Raw genomic sequence first — 24,792 nt, 5'->3', positions numbered from 1 at the left:
GCAGGAATGGATGCTGCAGGTCCCGGGGTTCAAATGTTTTAGTCGAAGTAGGGAAGGAGGTAGAAGAGGGGGAGGGGTAGCATTATTGGTCAGAGATTGTATCACAGTGTCAGAGAGGAGGTTTGATGAGGACTTATCTGTTGAGGTAGTATGGGCGGAGATTAGAAATAGGAGAGGAGAGGTCACCCTGTTGGGAGTCTTTTATAGACCTCCTAAAAGTTCTAGAGAGGTTGAGGAAAGGATTGCGGAGTCAATCCTGCTTAGGAGTGAAAGTAATAGGGCAATTGTTATGGGGGATTTTAACTTGACTAATATTGACTGGAATTGTTATAGCTCTAGCTCGTTAGAGGGGTCAGTTTTTGTTCAAAGCGTGCAGGAAGGTTTTTTGACTCAGTATGTAGACAGGCCAACTAGAGGTGAGGCTATATTGGATCTGGTGCTGGGAAATGAGCCAGACCAGGTGCTAGACTTGGAAGTTGGTGTGCATTTTGGTGATAGTGACCACAATTCGGTTACGTTCACCTTAGTGATGGAAAGGGATAGGCATGAACCTCGGGCCAGTGGTTTTAGCTGGGGGAAGGGTAATTATGAGGCTATTAGGAGAGAATTAGGAAACATAGGTTGGACTAGGAGATTACAGGGACTGGGAACGTCCGACATGTGGAGTTTTTTCAAGGAGCAGCTACTGCGAGTCTGTGATAGGTATGTCCCTGTCAGGCAAGGAGGAATTGGTAGGGCTAGGGAACCGTGGTGCACCAAAAAAGTTTCTTTGTTGGTTAAAAAGAAAAAGGAGGCTTATGTTCGGATGAGACGTGAGCACTCGGGTAGTGCACTAGAAAGCTTTAGATTGGCTAAGAGGGAGTTGAAGAGCGAGCTTAGAAGGGCTAAAAGGGGACATGAGAAGACTTTGGCGGATAGGGTTAAAGAGAATCCTAAGGCGTTCTATAGGTATGTCAAGAACAGAAGGTTGGTTAGGGCAAGTTTAGGGCCAGTTATAGATGGCAGAGGGAAGTTATGTGTGGAACCGGAGGAGATTGGTGAAGCATTGAACCAATATTTCTCTTCGGTGTTCACGCAAGGGGACATGAATATAGCTGAGGAGGACACTGGGTTGCAAGGGAGTAGAATAGACAGTATTACAGTTGATAAGGAGGATGTGCAGGATATTCTGGAGGGTCTGAAAATAGATAAATCCCCTGGTCCGGATGGGATTTATCCAAGGATTCTCTGGGAGGCAAGAGAAGTGATTGCAGAGCCTCTGGCTCTGATCTTCAGGTCGTCGTTGGCCTCTGGTATAGTACCAGAAGATTGGAGGTTAGCGAATGTTGTCCCATTGTTTAAGAAGGGGAACAGAGACTTCCCCGGGAATTATAGACCGGTGAGTCTCACTTCTGTTGTCGGCAAGATGTTGGAAAAAATTATAAGGGATAGGATTTATAGTTATTTGGAGAGTAATGAATTGATAGGTGATAGTCAGCATGGTTTTGTGGCAGGTAGGTCGTGCCTTACTAACCTTATTGAGTTTTTTGAGAAAGTGACCAAGGAGGTGGATGGGGGCAAGGCAGTGGACGTGGTATATATGGATTTTAGTAAGGCGTTTGATAAGGTTCACCATGGTAGGCTTCTGCAGAAAATGCAGATGTATGGGATTGGGGGTGATCTAGGAAATTGGATCAGGAATTGGCTAGCGGATAGGAAACAGAGGGTGGTGGTTGATAGTAAATATTCATCATGGAGTGCGGTTACAAGTGGTGTACCTCAGGGATCTGTTTTGGGGCCACTGCTGTTTGTAATATTTATTAATGATCTGGATGAGGGTATAGTTGGGTGGATTAGCAAATTTGCTGATGACACCAAAGTCGGTGGTGTGGTAGACAGTGAGGAAGGGTGTCGTAGTTTGCAGGAAGACTTAGACAGGTTGCAAAGTTGGGCCGAGAGGTGGCGGATGGAGTTTAATGCGGAGAAGTGTGAGGTAATTCACTTTGGTAGGAATAACAGATGTGTTGAGTATAGGGCTAACGGGAGGACTTTGAATAGTGTGGAGGAGCAGAGGGATCTAGGTGTATGTGTGCATAGATCCCTGAAAGTTGGGAATCAAGTAGATAAGGTTGTTAAGAAGGCATATGGTGTCTTGGCGTTTATTGGTAGGGGGATTGAATTTAGGAGTCGTAGCGTTATGTTGCAACTGTACACAACTCTGGTGCGGCCGCACTTGGAGTACTGTGTGCAGTTCTGGTACCCACATTACAGGAAGGATGTGGAGGCTTTGGAGAGGGTGCAGAGGAGGTTTACCAGGATGTTGCCTGGTATGGAGGGGAGATCCTATGAGGAGAGGCTGAGGGATTTGGGATTGTTTTCGCTGGAAAGGCGGCGGCTAAGAGGGGATCTTATTGAAACATATAAGATGATTAGAGGTTTAGATAGGGTGGATAGTGATAGCCTTTTTCCTCTGATGGAGAAATCCAGCACGAGGGGGCATGGCTTTAAATTGAGGGGGGGTAGTTATAGAACCGATGTCAGGGGTAGGTTCTTTACCCAGAGGGTGGTGAGGGATTGGAATGCCCTGCCAGCATCAGTAGTAAATGCGCCTAGTTTGGGGGCGTTTAAGAGATCCGTAGATAGGTTCATGGACGAAAAGAAATTGGTTTAGGTTGGAGGGTCACAGTTTTTTTTTTTAACTGGTCGGTGCAACATCGTGGGCCGAAGGGCCTGTTCTGCGCTGTAATGTTCTATGTTCTATGTTCTATGTTCTACTCCGGTTTCCTCCCACAGTCCCAAGATGTGTGGGTTAGGTGGACTGGCTATGCTAAAATGCCCCTTAGTGTTAGGGGGACTAGTTAGGGTAAATGCATAGGGCTGGGGGAGTAGGGCCTGGATGGGATTGTGGTCAGTGCAGACTCGATGGGCCAAATGACCTCCTTCTGCACTGTAGGATTCTTTGATTCTACTGGGTCTCATATTTGATGATCTGTTATTAGTTCTGAGTCTGATATTTGATGATCCAGTGTTTGTACTGGGTCAGATTTATGATGATGTCTTATTCGTGCTGGTTCTGATATTTGATGATTTATTCGTACTGGGTGATATTTGATGATCTATTGATAGTACTGGGTCTGAAATTTTATGATCTATTATTAGGACTGCATCTGAAACTTGATGAGAGAGATCTTGGGGTCCATATCCACAGATCTCTAAAGGTTGCCACTCAAGTGGATAGAGCTGTGAAGAAGGCCTATAGTGTGTTAGCTTTTATTAACAGGGGGTTGGAGTTTAAGAGCCGTGGGGTTATGCTGCAACTGTACAGGACCTTGGTGAGACCACATTTGGAATATTGTGTGCAGTTCTGGTCACCTCACTATAAGAAGGATGTGGAAGCGCTGGAAAGAGTGCAGAGGAGATTTACCAGGATACTGCCTGGTTTGGAGGGTAGGTCTTATGAGGAAAGGTTGAGGGAGCTAGGGCTGTTCTCTCTGGAGCGGAGGAGGCTGAGGGGAGACTTAATAGAGGTTTATAAAATGATGAAGGGGATAGGTAGAGTGAACGTTCAAAGACTATTTCCTCGGGTGGATGGAGCTATTACAAGGGGGCATGACTATAGGGTTCGTGGTGGGAGATATAGGAAGGATATCAGAGGTAGGTTCTTTATGCAGAGAGTGGTTGGGGTGTGGAATGGACTGCCTGCAGTGATAGTGGAGTCAGACACTTTAGGAACATTTAAGCGGTTATTGGATAGGCACATGGAGCACACCAGGATGATAGGGAGTGGGATAGCTTGATCTTGGTTTCAGATAAAGCTCGGCATAACATCGTGGGCCGAAGGGCCTGTTCTGTGCTGTACTGTTCTATGTTCTATGTTCTATGATCTATTATTAGTGCTGCGTCAGATATTTGATCTATTATTCGTGCTGGGTCTGACATTTGATCTATTATTCGTGCTGAGTGTGAAATTTGATCTATTATTAGTATTGGGTCAAACTCTTGATCGAATATTAATGCTTGGTGTGATGATTGATCTGTTATTAGTACTGAGTCTGATATTTGATGATCTATTATTAATGCTGAGTCTGATATTTGATCTTTTATTAGTGCTTGGCCTGACATTTGATGATCTATTATTAGTGCTGAGTCTGATATTTGATCTATTATTAGTGCTTGGCCTGACATTTGATGATCTATTATTACATCTGGATCTGATATTTGATCTATTATTAGTGCTGAATCTGATATTTGATCTATTATTAGTGCTGAGTCTGATATTTGATCTATTATTAGTGCTGAGTCTGATATTTGATCTATTATTAGTGCTGAGTCTGATATTTGATCTATTATTAGTACTGTGTCTGGCATTTGAACTATTATTAGTGCTGAGTCTGATATTTGATCTATTATTAGTACTGTGTCTGGCATTTGAACTATTATTAGTGCTGAGTCTGATATTTGATCTATTATTCGTGCTGAATCTGATATTTGATCTATTATTAGTGCTGAGTCTGATATTTGATCTATTATCAGTACTGTGTCTGGCATTTGAACTATTATTAGTGCTGAGTCTGATATTTGATCTATTATTAGTACTGTGTCTGGCATTTGAACTATTATTAGTGTTGAGTGTGATATTTGATCTATTATTAGTGCTGTGTGTTTGATTTATTTTGGATACAGGGTCTGATGTTTGATCTTTTATTAGTTCTGATTTCTGATTATGATGATCTGTTACTAATACTGGGGCTGATATTTGATGATATTGATGGTCTGTTAATTGTACTGGGTCTGATAATTGATTATCTATTATTAGAACTTGGTCATATTTATGATGATGTCATATTCGTGCTGGTTCTGATATTTGATGATTTATTAGTGTTGGGTCTGTTAATGATCTATATTTAGTAGTAAGCCTGATATTTGATTATCTCGTATTAGTACTAGGTCTCATATTTGATGATCTGTTCTTAGTTCTGAGTCTGATATTTGATGATCCAGTGTTTGTACTGGGTCAGATTTATGATGATGTCTTATTCGTGCTGGTTCTGATATTTGATGATTTATTAGTACTGGGTCTGATATTTGATGAGCTATTAATAGTACTGGGGCAGAAAGTTTATGATCTATTATAAGGACTCGATCTGAAATTTGATCTATTATTAGGACTGGATCTGATATTTGATCTACTTTTAGTACTGGTGTCGAAATCTCGACTTCCGAGTTTGACTTTAACACAAACACACATGAACACAAGATACTTAACCTACAGATTGACTTTATTTCACTTACTAGTAAGGGGGTCAGTTCCCAACACAATGGGTCGAGACACCACTCCACCAGACAAAGAAAATCATCCTGGTTTATACAATTCTGCAGTTCGGTCAGTTGGACACCATCCAATCAAAAGTGTTACAAATGACATACTTTACGTATTGATCCAATAGAAAAAATACTGAACCATCCAGATCTATGAGACCATGATACCTCGTGGGTTACCCCAATATATCACCCTTAAGCCTGTCCTCTAGTCTCTTAGTAAGAAGTCTCACAACACCAGGTTGAAGTCCAACAGGTTTATTTGGTAGCAAAAGCCACGAGCTTTCGGAGCGCTGCCCCTTCATCAGGTGAGTGGGAGTTCTCTTCACAAACAGATAAAGATACATATAAAGGAGGATCGCAACAGACACCTCCAGATGCTGAAAGATGCCCTCATAAGAACAGGATATGGCGCTCGACTCATCGATCGACAGTTCCGATGCGCCACAGCGAAAAACTGCACTGACCTCTTCAGAAGACAAACACGGGACAGGGTGAACAGAGTACCCTTCGTCGTCCAGTACTTCCCCGGAGCGGAGAAGCTACGACATCTTCTCCGAAGCCTTCAACATGTCATTGATGAAGACGAACATCTCGCCAAGGCCATCCCCACACCCCCACATTTTGCCTTCAAACAACCGCACAACCTCAAACTGACCATTGTCCACAGCAAACTACCCAGCCTTCAGGAGAACAGTGACCATGACACCACACAACCCTGCCACAGCAACCTCTGCAAGACGTGCCGGATCATCGACACGGATGCCATCATCTCACGTGAGAACACCATCCACCAGGTACACAGTACATACTCTCGCAACTTGGCCAACGTTATCTACCTGATACGCTGCAGGAAAGGATGTCCCGAGGCATGGTACATAAAGAACAAAGAACAATACAGCACAGGAACAGGCCCTTCGGCCCTCCAAGCCCGCGCCGCTCCCTGGTCCAAACCTGACCATTCTTTTGTATCCCTCCATTCCAACTCCGTTCACGTGGCTATCTAGATAAGTCTTAAACGTTCCCAGTGTGGCCGCATCCACCACCTTGCCCGGCAGCGCATTCCAGGCCCCCACCACCCTCTGTGTAAAATACGTCCTTCTGATATCCGTGTTAAACCCCCCCCCCCTCCCCACTCACCTTGAACCTATGACCTCTCGTGAATGTCACCACCGATCTGGGAAAAAGCTTCCCACCGTTCACCCTATCTATGCCTTTCATAATTTTATACACCTCTATTAGGTCACCCCTCGTCCTCCGTCTTTCCAGTGAGAACAACCCCAGTTTGCCCAATCTCTCCTCATAACTAAGCCCTTCCATACCAGGCAACATCCTGGTAAACCTCCTCTGCACTCTCTCTAAAGCCTCCACGTCCTTCCGGTAGTGTGGCGACCAGAACTGGGCGCAGTATTCCAAATGCGGCCGAACCAACGTTCTATACAACTGCAACATCAGACCCCAACTTTTATACTCTATGCCCCGTCCTATAAAGGCAAGCATGCCATATCCCTTATTCACTACCTTCTCCACCTGTGACATCACCTTCAAGGATCTGTGGACTTGCACACCCAGGTCCCTCTGCGTATCTACACCCTTTATGGTTCTGCCATTTATAGTATAGCTCCCCCCTACGTTAGTTCTACCAAAATGCATCACTTCGCATTTATCAGGATTGAACTCCATCTGCCATTTCTTTGCCCAAATTTCCAGCCTATCTATATCCTTCTGTAGCCTCTGACAATGCTCCTCACTATCTGCAAGTCCAGCCATTTTCGTGTCGTCCGCAAACTTACTGATCACCCCAGTTACACCTTCTTCCAGATCGTTTATATAAATTACGAACAGCAGAGGTCCCAATACAGAGCCCTGCGGAACACCACTAGTCACAGGCCTCCAGCCGGAAAAAGACCCTTCCACTACCACCCTCTGTCTTCTGTGACCAAGCCAGTTCTCCACCCATCTAGCCACCTCCCCCTTTATCCCATGAGATCCAACTTTTTGCACCAACCTACCATGAGGGACTTTGTCAAACGCTTTACTAAAGTCCATATAGACGACATCCACGACCCTTCCCTCGTCAACCATTCTAGTCACTTCTTCAAAAAACTCCACCAGGTTAGTGAGGCATGACCTCCCTCTCTCAAAACCATGCTGACTATCGTTAATGAGTTTATTCCTTTCTAAATGCGCATACATCCTATCTCTAAGAATCCTCTCCAACAACTTCCCGACCACGGACGTCAAGCTCACCGGCTACCCTTCTTAAATAACGGGACCACATTAGCTATCCTCCAGTCCTCTGGGACCTCACCTGTGTCCAGTGACGAGACAAAGATTTGCGTCAGAGGCCCAGCGATTTCATCTCTCGTCTCCCTGAGCAGCCTTGGATAGATTCCATCAGGCCCTGGGGATTTGTCGGTCTTTATATGATTGGAACCTACATTGGGGAAACCATGCAGACGCTACGACAACGGATGAATGAACACCGCTCGACAATCACCTGGCAAGAGTGTTCTCTTCCTGTGGGGGAGCACTTCAGCAGTCACGGGCATTCGGCTTCTGATCTTCGGGTAAGCGTTCTGCAAGGTGGCCTTCACGACACACGACAACGCAGAGTCGCTGAGCAGAGACTGATAGCCAAGTTCCGCACACATGAGGACGGCCTCAACCGGGATCTTGGGTTCATGTCACACTATCTGTAACCCCCACGACTTGCCTGGACTTGCAAAATCTCACTAACTGTCCTGTCTGGAGACACTACACATCTCTTTAACCTGTGCTTAACTCTCTCTCCACTCACATTGTCTGTATCTTTAAGACTTGATTACCTGTAAAGACTCGCATTCCAATCATTATTTTGTAAATTGAGTTTGTGTCTTTATATGCCCTGTTTGTGAATAGAATTCCCACTCACCTGACGAAGGGGCAGCGCTCCGAAAGCTTGTGTGGCTTTTGCTACCAAATAAACCCGTTGGACTTTAACCTGATGTTGAGAGACTTCTTACTGTGTTTACCCCAGTCCAACGCCGGCATCTCCACCTCCAGCCTCTTAGTCAGACATCATGTCTCTATTTTTGATAGCAGCCTCACAAAGCATGTTCACTAAAACAGTCTCACATGGGCATCCTTTAATCGATAAAGGGAGCCTACAAAAGCCATTAGTATTTTATGGCCTCGTCAGTGAATTTAACTGAATCTCTAAGGGATGTGGTCAACTCAACTTGCCTTCAGGATATTTCCCGATTATAGCCCTGATAAGTTTTGTTTATTGCCAACATAATGAAACACATGTATATATTGCTTATCACTTCAATGATTGAGCATTTTATCACTACCTACAGTTTCAAGGGGTATCATCATTAATTCTTGTCAGTTCCCACTCAGTCCCCGACCATAACTCTTTTGTTAGCTAAGACATTAATATCTTTCTGACTGTTTTGATTAGAAACTATGAAGGCAGCTTCATTAAAACTCACTCTTGTATCAGTTGTTTCTGATAAGATGTTTGGTGAGTCAATTAATGGTTTATGGCCTTTATGGCCTTGTGATTCCAACAGTTGGGTGCTTTAAAGAAATGTATCTCGCATATGTTTGGTATCAAAGGGGCACTCTGTAACTGCATCAAAGTTTCTTTGTTTAATTTCTAAAAATGTATAGAAGATATATTTATATGTATGGACTAATTAAAGGTGTTACATGTACCTTTAAAGCTACAAAGTATTTAAAACACCTCATTACAATTACTAACCAACTTACCCCCCATTGATAAAGTGAATTCTACATCTAAGTTGATTAAACAAAAATCCTAGCAGAGTCTGCCAACCTTATAGTAGCCCTTTTCTTTTCCATCTTTCTACACTGGGTCTGATATCTGATTATCTATTATGTGTGTGCTGTCTGCTATTGGATATTTGATCTATTATTGGTACCGAATCTGATATTCGATGATCTATTATTAGTGCTGAGTCTGATATTTGATCTATTTTCAGTACTGGGTCTGCTATCTTCTGATCCATTATTAGTTCTGGGCCTGATATTTGATCCATGTTTAGTACTGAGTCTGATATTTGAAGATTGGTTATTAGTTATGGATCTGAAATTGGATGATCTATTATGATTGCTAGGTCAGATATTGGATGATCTTTCATAATTGAAGGCATAGACATTGAATCCCTATAGCTCTGAAGCAGGTTATTCAGACCATTGAGTCTTACCCAGTGCCAATCCCCATAACTCTACATATTTATCCCACTAATTCTCTAAACCTACATATCTTGGGACACTAAGGGGCAATTTAGTATGGCCAGTCAATCTACTGTGCACATCTTTGAATTGTGGGAGGAAAGTGCAGCACCCACTGTGGAAGGAACCCATGCAGATATGGGGAGAACGTGCAAAATCCACACAGGCAGTCACCCAAGGCTGGACTTGAACCTGGGTCCCTGGCATTGTGAGACAGCCGTGCTAACCCCCATGTAGTTTTTTCTCTTTGATGAATATATTTTCAATTCTGAATAATGGAACATTTTTGGAATTGTAATTAAACACATTCTTTGAGTGAAATGAGAAAATGTCTTTGGACAATTTATTTTCTTCTTGAAGGGGATCAGTTAACTCTGTTGTCTGGCCTGCTGGTTAATGATACAGAACAACGCCAACAGCATTGGTTCAATTCTCATACTGTCTGAGGTTATAAATGAAAACCCTGCCTTCTTCACCTTGCCCTGCCTTCTCAACCTTGCCCCTCACCTGTGGTGTCGTGAGATTTAGGTTAAAAAACAACCAGTCTGGATATTTGATCTAAAACAACCAGATGGTCATCTGGGACTCTGATGACTTTCTTATTGTAAACCTGAATTTCAACTGGTGCTTGAAGTTAGGTTTTAATTAATTACGTCTTTAGACCCATGTGGCATCAATAGAATTTCAATAGAATCAATAGAATTTCACCCCCTTTTTAACCTTTAAAGCACAGCTTCTGTTGCCACAAGCAGTCTGCCATTCACTCAAGTATTGTGTCCTCATTTTTATGTTATTTAAATACTGCGATTTCTACAATATGCCTGGGGTTTACATAATGCATTATTTTCACAGGTGAAGCTCTGGTATGATAAAGTCGGCCACCAGCTGATAGTTAATGTGTTACAAGCCACGGAACTCCCTTCCCGAAGAGATGGACGACCCAGGAATCCCTATGTTAAAATGTACTTCCTTCCAGATCGAAGGTGAACATCAAAATCACGCTTTGGCAATTTCATCTTTTAATTTCATATCTCTTGGTTTTGCTGAGCAATAGGAATGAATATCTTTACAATTTTAGACAAGTCCAAATCCCCTCCTGAACTAATCCCAAACAAAAATTAATGGGTGCAACATCAAACAAGTATTTGTGATGGATCATGTGGTAATTAGACATGTGCACATTCAATGGAGCTCTTGGAAACATTTATCACCACTAACTCAGAATCTCAGAATTGTTACGGTGCAGAAGGAGGCCATTCGGCCCATTGTGTCTGCACCAGCTCTCCACATGAACATCAAGAATTAGTACTATTCCCCTGCCTTTTCCCAGTACCTCTGCACATTGTTTCTCTTCAACTAATCATCTAATGTCCTCTTGAATGCCTTGATTGAACCACCTCCACCAGACTTCCAGGCAGTGCATTCCAGACCCGAACCATTCGCTGTGTGGAAACAAAAGTTTACATTGTCAAGCTCCTTCATGATTTTGAACATCTACATAGAACATAGAACAGTACAGCACACTACAGGCCCTTCGGCCCACGATGTTGTGCCGAACCTTTTCCGAAACCAAGATCAAGCTATCCCACTCCCTATCATTCTCCTGTGCTCCATGTGCCTATCCAATAACCGCTTGAAAGTTCCTAAAGTGTCCGACTCCACTATCACAGCAGGCAGTCCGTTCCACACCCCAACCACTCTCTGAGTAAAGAACCTACCTCTGCATCCCTCCTATATCTTCCACCACGAACCTTATAATTATGCCTCCTAGTAACAGCTACATCCACCCGAGGAAATTGTCTCTGAACGTCCACTCTATCAATCCCCCTCATCATCTTATAAACCTCTATTAAGTCGCCTCACAACCTCCTCCGCTCTAAAGAGAAAAGCCCTAGCTCCCTCAACCTTTCCTCATAAGACCTACCCTCCAAACCAGGCAGCATCCTGGTAAATCTCCTTTGCGCTCTGTCCAGCGCTTCCACATCCTTCTTATAGTGAGGTGACCAGAACTGCACACAATATTCAAAATGTGGTCTCACCAAGGTCCTGTACAGTTGCAGCATAACCCCACGGCTCTTAAACTCAAACCCCCTGTTAATGAACACCAACACACTATAGGCCTTCTTCACGGCTCTTTCCACTTGAGTGGCAACCTTCAGAGATCTGTGGACATGAACCCCAAGATCTCTCTGTTCCTCCACATTCCTCAGAACCCTACCTTTGACCCTGTAATCCGCATTCAAATTTGTCCTACCAAAATGAATCACCTCGCACTTATCAGGGTTAAACTCCATCTGCCATTTTTCGGCCCAGCTCTGCATCCTACAACAGCCCTCCACCTCATCCACTACTCCACCAATCTTGGTGTCATCCGCAAATTTACTGATCCACCCTTCAGCCCCCTCCTCCAAGTCATTTATAATAATCACAAATAGCAGAGGACCCAGCACTGATCCTTGTGGTACACCGCTGGTAACTGGTCTCCAGTCTGAAAATTTTCCATCCACCACCACCCTCTGTCTTCTATGAGATAGCCACTTATCCAATCGGCCAAATTTCCCTCCATCCCACACCTCCTTACTTTCTTCATGAGCCGACCATGGGGGATCTTATCAAATGCCTAACTAAAATCCATGTATATGACGTCAACTGCTCTACCTTCATCGACACACTTAGTTACCTCCTCAAAGAATTCAGTCAAATTTGTGAGGCAAGACTTACCCTTCATGAATCCGTGTTGACTATCCCGGATTAAGCAGCATCTTTCTAAATGGTCGTAAATCCTATCCCTCAGGACCTTTTCCATTAACTTACCGACCACTGAAGTTAGACTAACCGGCCTATAATTACCAGGGTCATTCCTATTTCCTTTCTTGAACAGAGGAACAACATTCGCCACTCTCCAGTCCTCTGGCACCATTCCCGTGGACAGTGAGGACCCAAAGATCAAAGCCAAAGGCTCTGCAATCTCATCCTTTGCCTCCCAAAGAATCCTAGGATATATCACATCTGGCCCAGGGGACTTATTGACCTTCAGGTTTTTCAAAATTGCTAACACATCTTCCCTCAGAACAACTGCCTCCTCCAGCTATCAGCCTGTATCACACACTCATCCTCAAAAACATGGGCCCTCTCCTTGGTGGACACTGAAGAAAAGTATTCATTCATCGCCTCTCCTATCTCTTCTGACTCTATGCACAAGTTTCCACTACTGTCCTTGACCGGCCCTAACCTCACCCTGGTCATTCTTTTATTCCTCACATAAGAGTAAAAAGCCTTGGGGTTTTCCTTGATCTGACCCACCAAGGACTTCTCACGCCCCCTCCTTGCTCTCCTAAGTCCTTTTTTCAGCTCATTCCTTGCTAACTTGTAACCCTCAATGGACCTAACTGAACCTTGTTTTCTCATCCTTACATACGCTTCCTTCTTCCTCTTGACAAGACATTCCACCTCTTTCGTGAACTATGGTTCCCTCACTCGGCCATTTCCTCCCTGCCTGACAGGGACATACCTATCAAGGACACGCAGTATTTGTTCCTTGAACAAGCTCCACTTTTCATTTGTGCCTTTCCCTGACAGTTTCTGTTCCCATCTTATGCTCCCTAATTCTTGCCAATTGCATCATAATTACCCCTCCCCTAATTATATACCTTGCCCTGCCGTACGGCCCTATCGCTCTCCATTGCAATAACGAAAGACACCGAATTGTGGTCGCTATCTCCAAAGTGCTCTCCCACAACCAAATCTAACACTTGGCCCGGTTCATTTCCCAGTACGAAATCCAATGTGGCCCCACCTCTTGTCGGCCTATCCACATATTGTGTCTGGAAACCCTCCTGCACACACGGCCCCATCCGAACTATTCGACCTATAAAGGTTCCAATCAATATTTGGAAAGTTAAAGTGACCCATGACAACTACCCTGTGACCTCCACACCTATCCATAATCCGCTTTGCAATTTCTTCCTCCACATCTCTATTACTATTTGGGGGCCTATAGTAAACTCCTAACAACGTGACCGCTCCTTTCCTATTTCTAACTTCAGCCCATATTACCTCAGTAGGCAGATCCCCCTCGAACTGCCTTTCTGCAGCAGTTAAACTATCCTTGATTAACAATGCTACTCCACCACCTCTTTTACCACCTTCCCTACTCTTACTGAAACATCTATACCCCAGAACTTCCAACAACCATTCCTGTCCCTGTTCTAACCATGTCTCCGTAATGGCCACAACATCGTAGTCCCAAGTACCAATCCACACTCCAAGTTCACCTCCCTTATTTCGGATGCTCCTTGCATTGAAGTAGACACACTTCAACCCACCTTCCTGTCTGCCGGTACACTCCTGCGACCTTGATACCTTCCTCAGTACCTCACTACACTCAACACTGACTTCTGGACTACAGCTCCTTTTCCCATTCCCCTGACAAATTAGTCTAAACCCCCCTGAAGAGCCGTAGCAAATTTCCCTCCCAGGATATTGGTGCCCCTCTGGTTCAGGTGCAACCCGTCCTGTTTGTACAGGTCCCACCTTCCCCAGAATGTGTTCCAATTATCCATGTAACTGAAACCCTCCCTCCTACACCACCCCTGCAGCCACGTGTTTATCTGCACTCTCTCCCTGTTCCTCAACTCGCTATCACGTGGCACCGGCAACAAACCAGAGATGACAACATGATATGTCTTGGCTCTCAGCTTCCACCCTCGCTCCCTAAATTCCTGTTTTAAATCCCCGTCCCTTCTCTTACCTATGTCGTCGGTACCAATGTGTACCACGGCTTGTGACTGTTCCCTTAAGAATCCTGAAAAACGGTCTGAGACATCACGGACCCTGGCATCCGGGAGGCAACATACCATCCGTGAGTCTCTTTTGCTGCCACAGAACCTCCTATCTATCCCTCTAACTAACAAGTCCCCAATAACTATCGCCCTCCCGCTCTCCCCCTTTCCCTCCCGAGCCACAGAGACGGACACAGTGCTGGAGATCCTCTCACTGCGGCTCCCCACTGGTATGTCATCCCCCTCAACTGTATCCAAAGCGGAATACTTGTTGCCAAGGGGAACGACCACAGGGGATCCCTGCACTGACTGCTTCCTCCCAGCCCCTCTCACTGTCACCCATCTATTTTCATTCCTCGGAGAACCTATATCCCTGAAGCTTCTATCTATGGCCACCTCTGCCTCCCGAATGATCCTAAGTTCATCCAACTCCAGCTCCAGTTCCCTAACGCGGTTTTTGAGGAGCTGCAGATGGGTGCACTTCCCACAGGTGAAATCAGCAGGGACACTGTCGTCGTCCCTCACCTCAAACCTTCTGCAAGAGGAACATTGCACTGCCTTCACTGCCATCCCCTCGAGAAAACTTGCTGATACACAAGAAGAAAGAAAGAGCTTTCCTGATATTTATTCACCCCCGTTAGGTTCGTCAAATCTCCTCTTAACCATCTCACCAAGGAGAACTGTCCCAACCTCTCCAATCTGTCCTTGTAACTGAAGTTTCTCATCCCTGGAACCATTCTTCTACACTCTCTCCAGTGCGGTCGCATCCTTACTACAGTGTGGCATCCAAAACTGTGCCCAATGTTCGAGCTGAAGTCTAACGAGTGTCTTTTATGAATAAATAGGCCGGTTCGCTGAGCTTCTATACTGGGAAAAATGCTTGAATCTATCATCAAAGAAGAAATAGCAAGACATTTGGATAGAAATGGTCCCATTGGGAAACACACAGCATGGGTTCATGAAAGGCAGGTCATGTTTAACTAATTTAGTGGAATTCTTTGAGGACATTACGAGCATGGTGGACAACGAAGAACCGGTGGATGTGATGTATCTGGATTTCCAGAAGGCTTCGACCAGATGCCGCACAAAAGGCTGCTGCATAAGACAAAGGTGCATGCCATTACAGGTAATATATTAGCATAGATAGAGGATTTGTTAACTCACAGAAAGCAAAGAGTGGGAATAAATGGGTGTTTTTCTGGTTGGCGATCAGTGACTTGTGGTATGCTCAGGGATGTGTGTTGGGACCGCAATTGTTTATGATTTACAAAGCTGATTTGGAGTTGGGGACCAAGTGTAGCGTGTCAAAGTTCGCAGATGACACCAAGATGAGTGGTAGAGGACACTGAACTTCTGCAGAGGGATATAGATAGTTTAGATGCGTGGGCAAGGGCCTAAGTAAAGTAGGTCCTTCCCCCAAATGAAATTTTGTCCTTCATTGCTCGAGGGATGGAGTTTAAAAACAGGGAGGTTATCTTGCAGTTGTATAAGGTGCTAGTAAGAACATAAGAACATAAGAAATAGGAGCAGGAGTAGGCCATCTAGCCCCTCGAGCCTGCCCCGCCATTCAATAAGATCATGGCTGATCTGAAGTGGATCAGTTCCACTTACCCGCCTGATCCCCATAACCCCTAATTCCCTTACCGATCAGGAATCCATCTATCCGTGATTTAAACATATTCAACAAGGTACCCTCCACCACTTCAGTGGGCAGAGAATTCCAGGGATTCACCACCCTCTGAGAGAAGAAGTTCCTCCTCGACTCTGTCCTAAACTGACCCCCCTTTATTTTGAGGCTGTGCCTCTAGTTCTAGTTTCCTTTCTAAGTGGAAAGAATCTCTCCACCTCTACCCTATCCAGCCCCTTCATTTTCTTATAGGTCTCCATAAGATCCCCCCTCAGCCTTCTAAATTCCAACGAGTACAAACCCAATCTGCTCAGTCTCTCCTCGTAATCAACACCCCTCATCTCTGGTATCAACCTGGTGAACCTTCTCTGCACTCCCTCCAAGGCCAATATATCCTTCCGCAAATAGGGGGACCAATACTGCACACAGTATTCCAGCTGCAGCCTCACCAATGCCCTGTACAGATGCAGCAAGACATCTCTGCTTTTATATTCTAACCCCCTTGCGATATAGGCCAACATCCCATTTGCCTTCTTGATCACCTGTTGCACCTGCAGACTGGGTTTTTGCGTCTCATGCACAAGGACCCCCAGGTCCCTCTGCACAGTAGCATGTTGTAATTTTTTTCCATTTAGATAATAATCCAATTTGCTATTATTTCCTCCAAAGTGAATAACCTCGCATTTGTTAACGTTATACTCCATCTGCCAGATCCTCGCCCACTCACTCAGCCTGTCCAAATCTCTCTGCAGACCTTCTACGCCCTCCACACGATTCACTTTTCCACTTACCTTTGTGTCGTCTGCAAACTTTGTTACCCTACACTCAGTCCCCTCCTCCAGATCGTCTATATAAATGGTAAATAGTTGAGGCCCCAGTACCGATCCCTGCGGCACGCCACTAGTTACCATCCGCCAACCAGAAAAGCATCCATTTATTCCGACTCTCTGCTTCCTGTCGGATAGCCAATCCCCAATCCACGCTAACACCCTACCCCCAACTCCATGTGACCCAATCTTCTTCAGCAACCTTTTGTGAGGCACCTTATCAAACGCCTTTTGGAAATCCAAAAACACCACATCCACCGGTTCCCCTCCGTCAACCGCACTAGTCACATCTTCATAAAAATCCAACAAGTTCGTCAAGCACGACTTTCCCCTCATGAATCCATGCTGCGTCTGCTTAATCGAACCATTCTTATCCAGATGGCCTGCTATTTCTTCTTTAATGATGGATTCCAGCATTTTCCCAACTACAGATGTTAAGCTAACCGGCCTGTAGTTACCCACCTTTTGTCTATTTCCTTTTTTAAACAGCGGCGTAACATTAGCCATTTTCCAATCCGCTGGCACTACCCCAGAATCCAACGAATTTTGATAAATAACCACTAACGCATCCGCTATTACCTCTGATGTTTCTTTCAGTACCCTGGGATGCATTCCATCCGGGCCCGGGGACTTGTCCACCTTCTGTCCCATTAGTCTACCAAGCACTGCGTCCCTGGTAACATTAATTGTATTGAGTCCTACCAACCCTCTATCATTAATATTCGGTAAACTATTTGCATCTTCCACCGTGAAGACCGACACAAAAAGCTTATTTAAATTTTCAGCCATTTCCTCATTTCCCACTATTAAATCCCCCCTCTCGTCCTCCAAGGGTCCAACATTCACTTTTGCCACTCTGTTCCTTTTTATATATTTGTAAAAGCTTTTACTATCATTTTTTATATTTAGAGTTAGTCTAGCTTCATAACCTATCTTCCCTTTCTTTATCGCTTTCTTAGTCGTTCTTTGTTGTTTCTGAAAGTTTTCCCAATCTTCCGATTCTCCACTATTTTTGGCCACTCTGTACGTATCGGTCTTTAATTTAATACTCTCCTTAATTTCCTTCATTATCCACGGCTGGCTATCCCTTTTCTTACAGTCCTTCTTTATCACCGGAATATATTGTTTCTGAGTACTGAAAAGGATCTCCTTAAAAATCCTCCACTGTTCCTCAGCTGTCCTTTCCTACCATAGAACCATAGAACCATACCAGTCTGCTCTCCCAGTCCACCTTAGCCAATTCAGCCCTCATCCTATCGTACTTCCCTCTGTTCAAACAGAGGACACTGGTATGGGACCCTACTTTCTCCTCTTCCATTTGTACCAGAAATTCAACCATATTGTGATCACTTGACCCAAGAGGGTCCTTCACAAGAACATCCTTAATTCTACCTACCTCGTTACACATTACCAGATCTAAGATAACTCGTTCCCTCGTCGGTTCTGTAACTATCCCGACAGCATTCAAAGAACTCTTCCGCCATCCCGCCCCTTCCAACTTGAGTCAGCCAATCAATATGCAGGTTGAAGTCCCCCATGATTATTGCCATTCCGTTTTTGCACGCATCCATTATTTGCTTGTTTATAGCCCTCCCCACCTCAACATTATTATTTGGGGGCCTATAGACCACAACTACTAGTGTCTTTCTCCCCCTACTATTCCTTATCTCTACCCATAACGATTCCACGTTTTGTTCCTTAGAGCCTATGTCATCCCTCACTACTACCCTGATATTATCTTTTATTAACCACCTTTTCCTTCCTGTCTATTCTTCCTGATACCCCTGGATATTCATCTCCCAGTCCTGGTCTCCCTACAGCCACGTTTCTGTAATGGCCACTAGATCATACCCATTTGTGCTGATTTGCACCATCAACTCATTAACTTTGTTCCGAATGCTTCGTGCATTCAGGCAAAGTGTCTTTATTCCAGCTTTTATCTGGACCCGGTTTGATAAAACGCTATCAACCTCTCCCTCGCCCTCTGCTCCTTTAACTACTTGAATGCCCTCATTTACTTGCACTCGCTCCCTCTCCTCTACCATTGATTTCGTAATTCCTCTTACCTCTGCACCCTCCCCCTCATAAATTAGTTTAGTGAGGCCACACCTGGAGTACTGTGCACAGTTTTGGTCTCCTTACTTGAGAAAGGATATACTGGCACTGGACGGGGTGCAAAGGAGATTTATTAGGTTGATTCCCGACATGAGAGGGTTGGCTTATGAGGAGAGACTGAGTAGACTGGGACTATACTCATTGGAATTTAGAAGAATGAGAAGGGATCTTATAGAAACATATAAAATTATGAAGGGAACAGATAAGATAGAAGCATGGAGGTTGTTTCCTTTGGCAGGTGAAACCAGAGCTAGGAGGCATAGCTTCAAAATAGGAGGGAGCAGATTTAGGATTGACTTGAGGAAGAACTTTTTCACTCAAAGGGTTGTGAATCTGTGGAATTCCCCGCCCAATGAAGCAGTTAAGGCTACCTCGTTGAATGTTTTTAAGGCAAAGATAGATAGATTTTTGAACGGTAATGGAATCAAGGGTAATGGTGAGTGGGAGGGTAAGTGGAGCTGAGTCCACGAAAAGATCAGCCATGATCTTATTGAATGGCGGAGCACGCTTGAGGGGCCAAATGGCCTACTCCTGCTCCTAGTTCTTATGTTCAGCATAAGTTCCTTGCTCTTGTACTTCATGCTCCTATTAATAAAGCCCAGAATACCATCTGCTTCATTAATTGCTCTCTATCCTGACAGTTTCAATGATCTGTGCACAAATATACCAGGGTCCCTCTGCTCCTGCACCCATTTAAGAATTCTATTTCTTATTTTGTATTGTCTCACTATGTTCCTTCTACCAAAATGTATCACTTCACAGTTCTCCGCAATGAATTTCATCTCAGTGCTCAGCATGTTAGGTCTACAGTTATTTATAGACCCATAGAGTTATTTACCAGTCATCCGCTGTCCGAGGCCATTTGGCCCATTGAATCTGTGCTGACCTTCCATGGATCAATGCGGTCAGTAGCACTGCCAGCATGCCCTATCTGTGTAGCCCTGCAACTTTATTTCTTTCTGGTGCCCATCAGTTTCATTTTGAGATCATTTTTTGTGTCTGCTTCCACCACTCTTGTGGCAGAAAGTTTTGGATTATTATCACTCGCTGTGCAAAAAAGTTCTTCTTCACACTCCCCCTGCATCTCCTGTCTGAAACCAAAACATTGTACCCCCGCCTTCCTTCTACCATCAAAGAGAGCAGATTTACCTTGTCTATTTTATTCAAACCTGCCATGAACACTGTGAGCCAAAGAAGCCAACGCGAGTGTTTCCCAACTGGAAGCCATGGATGAACATTGATACCCACTGCCTACTGAAGTCCAGAGCTGAGGCTGAACCTGACCAATACAACGAATCCACATACAACCTACGGAGAACCATCAAGATACCAAGAGACAATACTGGCCCAAGCTAGAGTCCCAGGCTATCCTCACGAACAATCACTGATTATGGCAAGGCCAACATGACATTACAAGTTACAAGGTGAATCACCGGCAACAATGCACCCCTGCCCAATGAGCTCAATGCATTCGATACTCGTTTTGAGCAAGAGGTAGCGAGAGGACATCATCCGCCATGGAAGCCTCAATAATAGTCATAGAGGTTTACAGCACGGAAACAGGCCCTTTGGCCCAACCTGTCCATGTCACCCAGTTTTTAACCATTAAGTTAGTCTCAATTGCCCACATTTGGCCATATCCCTCAAAAACCTACTGCCTCTGGCAACTCGTTCCAGACACTCACCACCCTCTGTGTGAAAAAACTGTCCCTCTGGACACTTTTATATCTCTTTCCCTCTCATCTTAAACCTATGCCCTGTAGGAGTTTTAAACTCCCCTACCTTTGGGAAAAGGTGTTGAATATCTATGCCCCTCATTATTTTATAGACTTCTATGAGATCACCCCTCAGCCTTCTACGCTCCAGAAAAAAGTCTCAGTCTATCCAGCCTCTCCTTATAGTTCAAATCATCAAGTCCCGGTAGCATCCGAGTAAATCTTTTCTGCACTCTTTCTAATTCAATAATATCCTTTCTATAATAGAACTGTACACAGTATTCCAAGTGGGGCCTTACCAATGTCTTGTACAACTTCAACAAGACGTCCTAACTCCTGTATTCAATGTTCTGACCAATGAAACCAAGCATGCCGAATGCCTCCTTCACCACCCTGTCCACCTGTGACTCCACTTTTAAGGCGATATAAGCCTGTACCCCTACATCTCTTTGTTGTGTAACTCTCCCCAATGCCCTACCATTAACTAAGTAGGTCCTCACCCAATTCGATCTACCAAAATGCATCACCTTGCATTTATCTAAATTAAACTCCCTCTGACATTCATCATCCATTGGCCCAATTGATCAAGATCCTATTGCAATCCGAGATCACCTTCTTCACTGTCCACTATGCCACCAAACTTACTCTGCAAACTTACTAACCATGCCTCCTAAATTCTCATCCAAATCATTAATATAAATAAGAAATAACACTGGACCCAGCACTGGTCCCTGAGGCACACTGCTGGTCACAAGCCTCCAGTTTGAAAAACAACCCTCTACAACCACCCTCTGGCTTCTGTCATCAAGCCAATTTTGTATCCAATTGGCTACCTCACCCTGGATTCTGTGAGATTTAACCTGATGCAACAGCCTATCATGCAGTATCTTGTCAAAGGCCTTGCTAAAGTTCATGTAGACAACGTCAACTGCACTGCCCTCATCTACCTTCTTGATTCGCTCTTCAAAAAACTCAACCAAAATCATGTGACATGATTTTCCACTCACAACGCCTGCTGACTGTCCCTCATCAGTCCTTGCCTCTCTAAATGCCTGTAGGTCCTGTCTCAAATTATCTTCAAGCAACTTACCCACTACAGATGTTAGGCTCACTGGTCTGTAATTCCCAGGCTTTTCCTTGTAGCCCTTTTTAAACAAAGGCACAACATTTGCAACCCTGCAATCTTCAGGCACCTCACCTGTGGCTGTCGATGATTCAAATATCTACTAGGGGACCTACAAGTTCCTCCCTTGCCTCCCTCATACTCCTGGGATACATTTCTTCAGGTCCCGGGGATTTATCTACCTTGATACGCATTAAGACTTTCAGCACCTCCTTCTCTGTAATATGTACACTTCTCAATACATCACTTTTTATTTCCCCATGTTCCCTAACATCCATACCTTTCTCAACAGTAAATATTAATTTGGGATCTCCCCCATCTCTTGTGGATCCACACATAGATGACCTTATTGATCCTGAAGAGGCCCTACTCTCTCCCTAGTTACTCTTTTGCCCTTTATGTACTAGTAGAAGCTTTTTGGATTCTCCTTTGCCTTATCTGCCACAGCAATCTCATGTCCTTTTTTTGCCCCCCTGATTTCTCTCTTAACTCTACTCCGTAACCTCTATACTCTTCAAGGGATCCACTTGATCCCAACTGCCTATGCATGTCATATGCCTCCTTCTTTTTGACCAGGGTCTCAATATCCCGAGTCATCCAGGGTTCTGTCGAATCCGAGGTCACCATTGTAGAAGTCAGATCGGCCTTCTTGAACGTTAACTCACAGAAAGCGACTGGCCCAGATGAGGGTACCCAGACGAGCACTCAGATTCTGCACGGGCCATCTAGCAGGAGCATTCGCAGATATCTTTAACCGCTCCTTACTCAGATCTGAGGTTCCTACCTGCTTCAAGAAAATGTGGCCATCATCCCTGTACCAAAGAAAAGCCAGGCAGCGTACCTTAATGACGATCACCCGGTGGTCCTGACATCCATGATCATGAAGTGTTTCAAAAGGTTAGTCAAAAAACAAAGAAAATTACAGCACAGGAACAGGCCCATCGGCCTTCCAAGCCTGGACCGATCATGCTGGCCGACTGAACTAAAACCCTCTACCCTTCTGGGGACCGTATCCCTCTATTCCCATCCCATTCATGTATTTTTCCAGACGCCCCTTAAAAGTCACTATCGTATCTGCTTCCACTACCTTCCCCAGCAGCGAGTTCCAGGTACCCACCACCCTCTGTGTAAAAAACTTGTCTCGTACATCTCTTGTAAACCTTGCTCCTCGCACCTTAAACCTATGCCCCCTAGTAATTGGCTCTTCCATCCTGGGAAAAAGCTTCTGACTGTCCACTCTGTCCATGCCCCTCATAATCTTATAGACTTCTTTCAGGTCGCCCCTCAACCTCCGTCGTTCTAGTGAGAACAAACCAAGTTTCTCCAACCTCCCCTCAAAGCTATGGCCTCCAGGAGTCCCCTGGGGTCTTGCTCTCAAATTGATATTCCATTTTGGAGGTGGGTTCCTCCAGGGAGCGCAGACAGAGCCGAGCTTCTGGCACCAGAAGCACCCTGTCTGTACAGGAGGTTGGGAAGCGATGCAGGGCAATAGTATTAGGAGAAATAGGAGAATAGTGCAAATGAATGCCTGGCTTGGTGCAGAAGGGAGGGTTTTAGATGACTGGGACCATAACTGGGGAAGGTGAGACCTGTACAAGCGGGACAGTCTACACATCTGAACCAGAGTGGGACTAACATCCTTGCAGGACGTTTTGCTAGTGGTTGGGAGGGGACACGGACTGTTACCAGAATAGGGTCACAGCACAATAGAGAAAAACGATCAAGTTGGAGGGAGTACAGCTGTATCAAGTTTCAAGGGAGTAAGGCAAAGCTGGATAGCCTTTACTTTAATGCCATGAGTACCACCAATACAACGGATGAGTTAAGGGCAATGATTGACACGTGGAATTGTGATATAGTAGCCATCACAGGGTCATGGTTGAAAGAGGGCGGTATTGGCAACGTAACATCCCGGGATATACAATTCTCAGGAGAGACGGAAGAAGGGGTAAAAGAGGAAGACACATTACATTATTGGCTAAGGAATCTTGGAGAGGACATTGAATAAATCTTTGTAGGTCCACCTTAGGAATAAAAAAGGGGCAACCCTTAAGTGTTTATCATAGACCCCCCCCAGACAGTCAGCGGGAAATTGAGGGACAAAAATGCACAACTCACAAAGATGTGTAAAAATAATAACAAATAGGGTATATAATAGATGATTTCAACTTTCACAATTGGAATAGACAAAGTGTTTAGGGTTTGATTGGAGTGGATTTCTTGAAATATGTACTGGACAACTTTTTAGGTCAATATGTAGAGGGTGCAAAAAGAGAAAGAGCTGTGCTGGACCTAATTCTGGGGAATGAAGATGGTTGAGGTGGTAGTGAAGTACATTTTAGTAATAGCGATCACAACATGATAGAATTTAAGCTTGTTATGGACAAAGAAATAGACAATTTGTAAAAAAAGGTTTTGGATTGGGGGAGAGTCGAGCTTAATAAAATAAGGCAGGATCTGTCCTAGGAACAGTTGCTCGTAGGGAAATCTACAGAAGGGCAGTGGGGAAAGTTCAAAAAGGAAATGGAGAGGGCACCAACCCAGCATGTTCCCACTTGGGTGATAGGAAGGAGTAACAAGCCCAGAGAATCATGGATAACCAGAGATATTCAGGATAAGATGCGAAGGAAAAGAAAAGCTTTTTAGCAGGTACAATGGGAACAAATCAGTGGAGGGATTAATGAGGTTTAGGAAGTGCAGGGTGGAGCTTAAGAAAGCAATTAGAAAAGCAAAGAGGGGAAATAAGAAAGCTCTGGCTGATAAAAACAGGGAAAATCCCAAGATGTTGTATAAAAGCATCAATGGGAAGAGGATAACTCGGGAAAGAGTAAGGCCCATTAAAGACGAAGGGGGAAATCTGTGGGTGGAGCCAGAGGACATGGAACAGCACAGGAACAGGCCCTTCGGCCCACGATGTTGTGCTGAACATGATGCCAAATTAAACTAATCCTTTCTCCGTGCCCTTCGTTCATATCTCTCTATTCCCTGCATATTCATGTGCTTATTTAAACATCCCTATCGTATCTGCCACCCCTGACAGCGCGTCCCAGACACCTACCACTCT

At 44.6% G+C, this 24,792-nt stretch overlaps 1 protein-coding gene across 1 annotated transcript in view; it reads left to right on the top strand.

Annotated features, from left to right (window-relative positions):
* Positions 1–24,792, top strand: part of LOC144494018 (regulating synaptic membrane exocytosis protein 1-like) — a gene marked incomplete at its 3' end in the record, with an annotated part of 567,179 nt that overhangs the window by 286,580 nt on the left and 255,807 nt on the right. The window contains exon 11 of the mRNA XM_078213592.1: positions 10,393–10,523. Within this exon, the coding sequence (XP_078069718.1) occupies positions 10,393–10,523 (131 nt within the window). The remainder of the gene's footprint in view (positions 1–10,392; positions 10,524–24,792) is intronic.

This window comes from Mustelus asterias, chromosome 5 (assembly GCF_964213995.1).
Source record: "Mustelus asterias chromosome 5, sMusAst1.hap1.1, whole genome shotgun sequence".
Lineage (NCBI taxonomy): Eukaryota > Metazoa > Chordata > Chondrichthyes > Carcharhiniformes > Triakidae > Mustelus > Mustelus asterias.
Note: the sequence above shows the minus strand (reverse complement) of the source record. Positions and strands in the feature narration are given on the sequence as shown.